Genomic DNA, 11,568 nt, shown 5'->3' on the forward strand with positions numbered 1-11,568 from the left:
TTGTAACAGAAGAGGCTCAGCTGTGTGACTTTAAATTTTAGCTCCGTTGAAAAGGTCTGTTGCACAACCAGGTGTCAGGTTTGCGATTAATAAAAAAATATTATTATTAATATTTTAATAATTTAATAATTTTTTTATAATATTATTATTATTCATATTTCAATTTAATCGTAACTCATTTTTTATCTACATCATCTTTGAGGCAGAGCCTGTGTGAAATTAAATCTATTCTTCTGGAGGACAGAAGACAATGAGTGCGGTGCTAAAAAGAGGCAGAGCTACATAAGGTTTATGAAAATGATCAATTAATGTTGGATAACCAGAAAGTGTCCAAGACTTTAGGAATAAGAATGATGTACTAAAAACGAAAAAGTTATCCTTTGTGTTTTTGAAAAGTTTTGTGTACAGATCCCCGTTCACAAGGATCCGTGAAAATGACTAAAACCACTAAGTCAGTAGTTAGTGATGCCACTTTATAAAGAAACACTATGCACCTGTGCACTTAACTATACATTTTTACAAATTCACCTTTTTTTTGTAGGTATTGGTATGTAACGCGCATTTTTTTCCCCCAAAATGCTGCTCTCGTGTAAATGAACAGACAAAATGCATAAAGTTTTCCATTTGTAGTCGAAAACTGATTTGTCTGAATGTCCCGTTTTTCTTTTTGAACAGTTAATCTATTATTTTATCATTTAAAACCTAACAAACATGTTTTGCTTGAAAAGTGTGCATGGTTTGATATTTTGTTGTAATGCAGTGACATTCACAGATTTTTAAGTGTAGCTGAAGAGTCTCAAATACCTTTCTAGAGAGTATATCGAATGAAGTACTTCAGACTGTTGATTCCATCAAATGAATATATAGGCAATATAAATATCTGTCTGACTATTTATATGGTCAAAGAGCAAGAAAGATTTAGTTTCCACATAGTTCTCACATCTGGCACAACAACAGCTAAACTGTAAATACATGATGGACACCAAAAAACAACTTGATTCATATCTGCCAGATAGCAGAGGGCAGTTGTGTCATAGATGATCAGCTCATGTCCAACAGTTCAGTTCTCTTCGTATTGCTTTCTTCATATTAAATGTGAATCTGCAGAATTTACCCAAAAAAGGCCACTGTTGCGGTTCACTGTGAATCAGCCAGACGTAAATGAGAAGTGGCAGTAGAGATATGCGGGCATCTTCTGTGTTGTTTGAAGGTGAGTTCTGTTAGCAGAAAGGTTAACGGCCTTCGTTTCTATTGGTCATCCATGTGTGGATCACCCCCGGAGCCTGCAGAAACAGACACACGCAAACGTATTACGCTGCTGGAATGTGACAGATGAAATGAAGTAGTTTACTCACACGCTCAAGTGAGAGGGAAACACATCTTTCAAACTGAAAGACTTTTATATATTATACTGCCTACTTGAGCACAGCTCTGCATTACAATGTGTCTCTCTGTCATGATTATCTGACTCTCCCTTTTAGTCGACCTCTGTCTCCGGCAAATTAATGAACTGAAGCAGACGCGGCACCTCCGGTGACAATGATAGAACAGTTATATCACTCAAGAGCGAGTGCGAGATGACTAGAGGAAATTTTTAACATATTGCGAGCACAAACACATGCACTTAAAATGAATACGGTGGTAAACTGCTCCAGTTACCCAACAGCTTTAAGAATCAAGGCAGAATTACAAGCATAAATCTGCTCTGTTTGCTGGAGCCTTCAAGGTTAAGTAAACAAAAACTTTAGTGTATGCATAATCATTTGTAAAAGGGCATCAATTTATATTTGTTTTCATATTATAAGAGGAAAAATGTCTTGAAATCATACACCTGAAGGCCGTAATTTGTGCCAGAACAGGTCGGATATGAATACAGCACCTCCGGAATTTGATCTGATCTGATCTGAGTTTATTCCCTATGAAAGACATTTAAGGACAAAACTTGGATTCAAATTTGAAATGGCCATATCTCTGACATGTTCGGTTTGTATAGCAGGAGGAAAGCCCGTTTTTTATTTTAGCACCATCTGAGATGTGTTTCCTTAAAATGACGATATATTAATCTAATGTGAAATCCATTAGAGGTTGGATTTTTTATTTTGTTTTGCTCTGCATGGCAAAGGGCATTTCATCTGCAAATCAATGCCATGCATAAACACACTTCATTCCCCACAATACAATTTCATGCCAAATAATCAATTTATCTTCCACAACAGAAATGCCAATATAACGGCATCCATCTGGACAGAAATAAAACAACAGTTATATGCCCTATATATTTTATGCTTTTTATTACCTCTTATTGTGTAAAATGAGTGTATTTAAAAAAAAAACTGATCAAAAGTGCCAGTCAAGACATATATAATGTTAGAAATGATTTCTATTTTAAATAAATGCTGTTCTTTTGAACTTTATATGTCAGCAAAGAATCCTGAAAATAAAGTTATCAGAGTTTCCACAAAAAAATATTAAGTAGCACAACTGTTTTCAAAATGTATAATTATAAGAAATGTTTCTTGAGCAGCAAATCAGCATATTAGAATGATTTCTGAAAGATCATGTGACACTGAGGACTGGAGTAATGATGCTGAAAATTCAGCGTTACATCACAGGAATAAATTACATTTTCAAATTAAATTAAAATAAAAACAGTTATTAGTTAAAAAACTGTATTTTTTATCAACTAAGAGACTTTTTTCAAAAACATTTAAAAAATCTGACCTCAAATGTTTGAACGGTAGTTTAAGTGCTATAGGTGCATTAAATTCTGCAGAGTTAATTACTTTCTTTTGATTTAACAGCATATGTGAACAATTACGGTTAAACAATTATGCTAAGAATCAACTGCATTTTAGTGCTCAACAATAATATTGGGCAGCAAAATAATATTTAGAAAAAAAACATTTTTTTTAACCTTCTAAATCCCGTTGTCTTCATTGTTTTGGAGTATGTCACAAGTGTGTTTCAGTTTGTCATATTAGCCTTATATCCGTCATCAGCAAACTCCAGAATTTCAGTGAACAGACGTCCATGTTGCTTCCTTGAAAGAAACACAAAAAGGCAGTTAACTTTGCTGCAGAAGACACAGTTATAAACACCCTTTAGGCAAGAGTTAATGGACTTGTGAGTCTTAGGATGAAGATGTCAACCTGAATTTTGAGAGGTGTCGTGCAAGCCACAACACCTCAGACAGCAAGCTTTCTGTGTTAACACCTCGGATATAACAGCTAGCAAATGTGAGAGTCAGTGCAGGCACCAAACGAACACACATACACTATATTAAGATCTCATCCTTCACTGCTGATCATAGACGAGCCCTTGGTAGTCAGAGGAATACTTGAATGTTTCAGAGAGATGGAAAAACATCTGAATCTGAATATGGAGGGAACAATAAATTGAGCAGAAATTAGTTTGTAGATTTTTTTCTACATGCATTAGACAAGGCATTTTCAAGCTGGGGTCCAAGGACTGACAGGGGGCCACAAGGAAATGCTTGGGGGGTCTGTAAATAAATACGATTTTTGATTAAAATACGTAAATAAAGTAAATGAATGAATATGATTATAAAGTAAAATTAATTAATTAAACAGTTCAGTACAATAATGAACACACAAAAATTAATAATGTAGCCTAATAAAGTTAATTTATTAAGTTAATTATTTTCCAAATAATACTTTATACATATTAATACTATTATTTTTGACAGTATAACATTTTTTATACAGCAAATTATATAAATGCCTTTAAAATTTCAGCATGGGGGTCCCTTGCATGAGGATGTTAGCCTATTTGGGGGTCCAATGTATCTAAAAGTTTGAAAACTAGACAAGCAAAAGCTTTTAGTGAGGGGGAATTTTTTTGCATCCAAATAGGATTGTAGACATGATAAATTAATTTATGTTCTTTCCAGGGTCTAGATGGCAAAGTTAAACCCGGCTTTCAAAGATATGCACATGAATTCTTTGTCATCAGAAGAGCGATTTTTCTTTTGCAAGGATGCGTCACTTGATGGCAGCACTGAGCAACAAGTCAGCAAGTACCTATTTGTTTCATACCAGTCAAATAAGCATTACACATCTGGTGTTATGAAAGTGTACAAGTAATCAGACTAAATTGAGCAATAAATTACATTCAGATTTGTTTTGATTAAACAAATGTTTGTACTTGTTTTCTTTATGAATTAATTTAATAACAGCCATGCGTGTCTTCTGTTGCTGCTCTATTTCTAGGTAGTGTAAAACGACGACTAGTGCGGAAAGCACAGACGACTGTGACTGAACCGCACAGATCTACAGGTTGAAAATGATTCTCTCTGACTGAGCGCTTGGAACGTGTCTGGCGGACTGCAGCGCAGTCTCTAACACCCGTCAACGGAAGCGTCAGCGTGAAACCTCCGGTAATCAGCTCAAGCTGCACCTCGCGTCCTGTTTTCTCCACAGGAGAGCCAAATAGGGAACGTCTGAGTGAGCCCATAACCTATACACAATCTCGCTTTGACAGCTACAAAGAAAAAACACCCGAGCCAATAACAATCCACCACAACCTACTTCGCGCACTGAAGCCGTGCATGCATTTTGCAAGCACAGCATGCTTTTCATCTGTCTGTCGGTCCGTCTTGTCAATATCAGTCATTTTCCACATGCAACACATTCAGTCATTTGTAAAAGATTTAAAAAAAGGGAAATATGTGGGAGTGCATCAGCTCTAGATGGTTTGCAAACCCATGGTTATGCAAATTATTTGCAGAAGCTGTTTTACATACTTTTTAAATACTAATATAAGGCTGCAAAATGTTAGAGATGCATCCAATAAAGGATTGAGATAGCCTACATGATACTTTTCTGATCGCAATTGCTCTGTTTTGCCAGTCAGGCTTTGTGAACCATCTGGAGCGTTGCTTTGACAACGGGAGAGGATGTCATGGTAACATTAATGGGGGTTACCCAGGAAACTGTAGTCACCATGGAGACTGCATCAAAAGGCGGACTCAAGGCTTGATCTCTCAGTCTTTCAGTTTCTGATCTTGTAGTCTCCCATGTCGTGGAGGCATCGAGTCCAACGCACTTTTTCCCCTCGATCCAAGCCACCTTTTCAGATGCTTCCTCTTTTTTTCCTCCCAGAATTCAGAATTCTGCTGTGACGTCTCACTTTGAGGGAAATCGTGAACGCTCTATTTTTTAGTGATCTCTCAGTCTTTCAGTTTCTGATCTTGTAGTCTCCCATGTCGTGGAGGCATCGAGTCCAACGCACTTTTTCCCCTCGATCCAAGCCACCTTTTCAGATGCTTCCTCTTTTTTTCCTCCCAGAATTCAGATTCTGCTGTGACGTCTCACTTTGAGGGAAATCGTGAACGCTCTATTTTTTAGGCTATGGACATGATTTGAGTTTTACATTATTTGGAGATGACTACATTTTCGCACACCGAATAACTTGATCACAAAATAAAGATATATTTGTTTTCATTTAGTATTAACCAATTTCATTTGGTACAGGCAAATCAGATTCAATAGACACACAGCGTTGATTACATTATTAACAAAACATATTGTTTTTGTTTTTTGTTTGTTTGTTCTTCCACATTCATTGCATTTAAATGAAGTCTGCACTGAGATGTATTGGTGATTCTTCAACCGGGGCACTTTTTGAAAACGGTTTATCTATTTTAATCTATATGAATTAGCATAGAATACTGATCACATGTCCTTAATAACCTTGAGGTAAAAAAAAAAGTTGTGAGCCAATTAACATAATTAATAAAAATACAAGAAACTAATTGTTTCAGAATCAAAATTGACAAACCAAATAATGTTTGGTTATGACACCTAATAGAAATCTACTCTAAGGTCATGATTTCTTCTTAATTCCTAAAATTAATGATATTCTGTCATGTATAACTTCATAACATGTTGAAAAAAACAACAACTGAAAATTTGTTAATTTATTAAAAACTGACAGCAGTATTGGGGACATGTAATTCTTTGTTATAAAATATTTGTAAAAATAAAATATATATATGTTTCTGTTTGTTTGTTTTTAAGTTCCTTGTAAAATTTCCCTGATTTGAACGCATTTTATAAATGACTTTAGAAGAGAAGTTAAAAAGTCTGGGTAGGAGACAATTCTGGCACATTTCACATTTCAGCACTCTTAAAATTAGGAAAAAGCAATTAAAGAGGCACTTTAATCTATTCTTAACTTTTTTTCTTTTAAAATCACCTTAGATGACATGAAAGTTCCCCTAATTGAAGATTCACCCATATATTCAACAAAATACATATGATCAACACAGCATTATCTTCAGTTTGTTCACATTAACAGCGACACATATTTGGTTGTTTCACTTTGCCACAAAACGTAAGATATTGCGAATACTAACGTATTATGATGATTATATGTTAACACTGATAACAAAACACAGACTTACGAGCACAATATTTTCAGTGTGGGTGCTTCTTCTTTTTAGTCCCTGACCTGAACCTTATCCTTTGTGCTGTGGACAAATGCAACACGTGAATCGGAGTTTGGCACCTTTCTACCAAAAAAGCGCCCTGCGAAACTTTTAGTTTAATATGCTGGCTTGTCCATAACATGTAGGGTACAACGGATCTAAAGGCCCCCTGGGGTAAAAGGCCCTTGTGATTTACATACTCCCAAAACACTAAATAGCAACAAAAACTACCACAGTACTTTCCTAAAAACCTGTTTATCTCTATGCACTGCTAAAATGTCCTGATTTATGAGGTGTGCACTGACAAAAGACTTGATTTTGAAGTTTTTTCTTCAGATTTCTGAATCTTAAGGCGTGCAATAACAAAATACTTATTTGGTTTTTCAGATTTATGTAGCTAATATAAATCATTACAGTTATTTTATATATCTCAAGACTTACAGATTTATGATTTTTACTGAAGGAGATTTAGATTTCAGTACCTGTTGAATAGGCAAAAATGTAGTTATGTTGGTAAAGGATGACGATGCAGACTACCTGTAGAGCAACTAACTGTATTCTGTAATTATCATTTTGTTAAGTATGTGTAAAGTGGATTGATATTAACTGCTCTAGTAACAATGTGAAATCTGACTTCAGTTACATTGTAACTCCATGAAATGCCATAAGTGAGTAAATAAACTGAAAATAGCTACACCATTTGCTGAAGTATTTAAATGTTACTCTAATCTCTATGCACTGCTAAAATGTCCTGATTTATGAGGTGTGCACTGACAAAAGACTTGATTTTGAAGTTTTTTCTTCAGATTTCTGAATCTTAAGGCGTGCAACTAACTGTATTCTGTAATTATCATTTTGTTAAGTATGTGTAAAGTGGATTGATATTAACTGCTCTAGTTACAATGTGAAATCTGACTTCAGTTACATTGTAATTCCATGAAATGCCATAAGTGAGTAAATAAACTGAAAATAGCTACACCATTTGCTGAAGTATTTAAATGTTACTCTAAAATATCTTGCTACATCAAAAGCATTTGCATATGGTGACAGATTTTCACTCTAGCTGCCTTTGTATTGATTTATTTGTTTAATCAAAACAAACTACTATTTACTTTATGCAAATTATATATCTCCATCTATATTCAGTAAAAATAATTGTTTTCAACTGCCATTTACTTTAGGAGCCAAACAAAAAAAAAATCACATTTTCCCTCAAATGGAGGCTTTTAGCCCCGTTGTACCTGAATAACGCAGCACCTCGCATTCGCATTGGTGCCATCATGGTGATTACTGTAAGACTGTCTGGCACTATACATAATTTACACGTCTGTGAAAATCTTTTTAATATTCACGCAGTTTTGATTGTTCTGGTTGGAGTAGTTTGGCTGTTTGAAAGCACTATTTATTCCTTCCTCTATGACCATATATTCCGATTTACTGAGGGAGGACGTGCTCTGTGTCTGTTTCAGATCTTCTGTGGAGTTGAGATGCTGACAGCTGCCAACGTGGAGGTATTGTGCGTGCTCTTCCCCATCAGTCTCACGGTGATAAAAGTAATTGAAATTGGACACAATGACAGGTACGGGCAGCGCAATGGTCAATACACCAGCGATGGCGCACAAAGAACCCACAATTTTGCCTCCAATGGTTACTGGATGCATGTCCCCATAGCCGACTGTAGTCATGGTAACCACAGCCCACCAAAAAGCATCAGGGATGCTGCTGAAACTGGAGGTAGGGTCATCGGCCTCCCATGAAATGCCATAAGTGAGTAAATAAACTGAAAATAGCTACACCATTTGCTGAAGTATTTAAATGTTACTCTAAAATATCTTGCTACATCAAAAGCATTTGCATATGGTGACAGATTTTCACTCTAGCTGCCTTTGTATTGATTTATTTGTTTAATCAAAACAAACTACTATTTACTTTATGCAAATTATATATCTCCATCTATATTCAGTAAAAATAATTGTTTTCAACTGCCATTTACTTTAGGAGCCAAACAAAAAAAAATCAAATTTTCCCTCAAATGGAGGCTTTTAGCCCCGTTGTACCTGAATAACGCAGCACCTCGCATTCGCATTGGTGCCATCATGGTGATTACTGTAAGACTGTCTGGCACTATACATGATTTACACGTCTGTGAAAATCTTTTTAATATTCACGCAGTTTTGATTGTTCTGGTTGGAGTAGTTTGGCTGTTTGAAAGCACTATTTATTCCTTCCTCTATGACCATATATTCCGATTTACTGAGGGAGGACGTGCTCTGTGTCTGTTTCAGATCTTCTGTGGAGTTGAGATGCTGACAGCTGCCAACGTGGAGGTATTGTGCGTGCTCTTCCCCATCAGTCTCACGGTGATAAAAGTAATTGAAATTGGACACAATGACAGGTACGGGCAGCGCAATGGTCAATACACCAGCGATGGCGCACAAAGAACCCACAATTTTGCCTCCAATGGTTACTGGATGCATGTCCCCATAGCCGACTGTAGTCATGGTAACCACAGCCCACCAAAAAGCATCAGGGATGCTGCTGAAACTGGAGGTAGGGTCATCGGCCTCTGCGAAGTAGACGGCACTGGAAAACAAGATGACCCCAATGAAGAGGAAGAAGATGAGGAGTCCCAGCTCCCGCATGCTGGCTTTTAGGGTCTGGCCGAGAATCTGGAGGCCTTTGGAGTGGCGTGATAGCTTGAAGATGCGAAAGACCCTCACCAGACGGATCACGCGGAGGATGGCGAGCGACATGGCTTGCTGGCCGTTGCCTTGACTCTCGGCCAGCTCCGTCCCCAGAGTAATAAAGTAAGGAATAATAGCCACGATATCAATGATATTCATGATGTTTTTGGAAAAAGTAGCCTTGCTGGGGCACGCGAAGAATCGCACGAGCAGTTCAAAAGAGAACCAGATGATGCAAAGGGTTTCGATCACAAAGAAAGGGTCTGTGAAAGTGCTGGATGCAAAAGGGCCAGTGCCATTTACAATAGGAGGGACAGTAGTTGGGTCCTTGTCGTCCCTAAACTCAGGCAGAGTTTCCAAACAGAAAATAACAATGGAAATCAAAATGACCAAAACAGACACGATAGCAATGCCTCTGGCAGGACCAGAGCTCTCTGGGTACTCAAACAAAAGCCAAACCTGTCTCTGAAATTCGTGGTTTGGCAACGGTCGCTCTTCTTCTTTGATAAAGCCTTCATCCTCGCGAAATTTCTCCATGGCTTCCTCGCCAAGTTGATAAAAGCGAATTTCCTCCGAGAAGATGTCAATGGGAACGTTCACGGGTCTCCGAATGCGGCCCCCGGATTGATAGTAGTACAGGATGGCATCGAAGCTCGGTCGGTTCCTGTCAAAGAAATACTCGTTTCTGAGCGGGTCAAAGTAGCGCATCCTTTTCTTCGGGTCCCCGAGCAACGTGTCCGGGAACTGGTTGAAAGTTTTCAGCTGGGTCTCGAAGCGCAGCCCCGAGATGTTGATGACCACTCGCTCGCAGCACTCGTGGTCCGGCTCGTATCGATCCAGCGACAGGTGACTGGGAAGCGCCGCGGTTTCCTCCAGCATATTATCGCACGCAACAACTGTCATGATGTCCTTCTCCGTCTCCGCGTACCCGTGGTTGTCGGCGTTGGTCCCTCTGTGGCTGGCTGAGGGGGAATCAATGAGATTGTAGTGGTCATCCATACAGGTGAGGAGACGGAGAGGCAGAGGGCGACCCGCCTCCCCTACCTAACATCGGGTAAACTGAGGGTTTCTCTGTGGCGCGCTCTCTTTTGCTTTTTAACACACTGTCGCCGCCCCACGGAGCTTTATAAACACATGTCTACTCCCGCCCACGGCGAGCATATGCCCGACACATTTCCACCACTCGCCCAATCGGAGCCCAACTAGACAAGAGCATCCATTCTCAGCGCGCGCGCGCCGCTGTTTTTTGCCTTGCGCGCACGACGCAAATCATTCACAAAGTGTCAAAAACACTACTCACGATTAAACGAGTGTAACAGTTCCAGAGACGCGCTCTCTCACAAAGTGTGGGAGCTATACAAAGAGCTTCTATGAGGTTTTTATGAGGTTCCCTTTTGTCCAAACAACATAGTCTTTTTAACTCTCTAGGGCAGTTAATTAACAGTCATCTATTTAAAAAAATAATAATTTGAACACTTTTTTGGTGAACATGTTTTTTGTTTTTTTTGGGTGATTATATTGGTATGTAAATCTACTGAATGGAAAGCATACTGTTGCTATTGTTACCTGCTCAGGCAAACACGACTTTCCGCGTTTATTTAGTTCGCTACTGTAGTTTTATATTCTTATCAGACTTGCAACCCGACAAAACTGACACTATCGCTTGCATATGACAAATAGAATAATTCAAAAAATTCTAAACGTCTTTAAACTAAGCCATTTGTGTCTCGTTAGAATCTCAGCAGAACCTTAATGACAGAAATTGTTTTAAACAAATCCCGTCTTTGTATAATTCGCATATTGCAATAAGGAACGGTAAAATGCCATACAGTGTATTGTTTACCAAAGGAATAGTGTGTTAAAAGAACAAATTATGTCATAATATTTGTGTAAACGACTTAAGTGTTTTTGTTTTGTAATTTTTTTGCAAAAGTAGCCTATCGTAAACAATTGCTTCCCGTTTTTGTTCATCAAACTGTTTATTGCTCAAGGCTTTGTCTGAGAAAAGCGTTGATTGGCTGAACGTTCCTATGAAGACAACGGAGCTCTCCATGGTACTGAAGCGGCGCGCGGGAGGGAGGAAAACATGAAGAGACTGACCTGTATCTGCTGAACAGAACCAGATCTTCACAATTAGCCTTGATGTACCTTAATGTTTTGTAAAGTTATGAAGGCACTGAGTCTGAGGTAATTCAAAGTCTTTTTTCCACGACCTATTAAACCACAAACAAAGAAACATAAAATAAAAGTATGTAAAAAGTATATTCATATATAAGTATGAATAATACAGTGTAAATAATACTTCACCACTGCATAAGCAATAAAGGCACATCATTTTGCAAGGACACAGATAAATCCTTCAAACACTACTAAAATAGCCTCCCCCCCCCCCCCCCCCATTCAACAAAAAAGAGGTAGGGGGTCTCGCTGTGCCCC

The 11,568-nt window shown here is 38.1% G+C and overlaps 1 protein-coding gene and 1 long non-coding RNA gene across 2 annotated transcripts; both read right to left on the bottom strand.

Moving 5' to 3' along the window:
• Positions 1–865: 865 nt before the first annotated feature.
• LOC107554175 (uncharacterized) lies at positions 866–5,131 on the bottom strand. The gene is made up of 3 exons (XR_001605036.1): positions 4,944–5,131; positions 2,915–3,040; positions 866–1,283 (listed from the first exon to the last, which is right to left on the bottom strand). It is a non-coding gene; the product is annotated as an uncharacterized lncRNA (long non-coding RNA).
• Positions 5,132–8,481: 3,350 nt separating this feature from the next.
• On the bottom strand, positions 8,482–10,218 carry kcna3a (potassium voltage-gated channel, shaker-related subfamily, member 3a). Its single transcript, XM_016236639.1, has one exon. The coding sequence runs from the start codon at positions 10,129–10,131 to the stop codon at positions 8,584–8,586; it is 1,548 nt and encodes a 515-aa protein (XP_016092125.1). The 5' UTR covers positions 10,132–10,218; the 3' UTR covers positions 8,482–8,583.
• Positions 10,219–11,568: the final 1,350 nt, after the last annotated feature.

This window comes from Sinocyclocheilus grahami, unplaced genomic scaffold, assembly GCF_001515645.1.
Source record: "Sinocyclocheilus grahami isolate Dianchi unplaced genomic scaffold, SAMN03320097.WGS_v1.1 scaffold493.1, whole genome shotgun sequence".
Classification (NCBI taxonomy): Eukaryota; Metazoa; Chordata; class Actinopteri; order Cypriniformes; family Cyprinidae; genus Sinocyclocheilus; species Sinocyclocheilus grahami.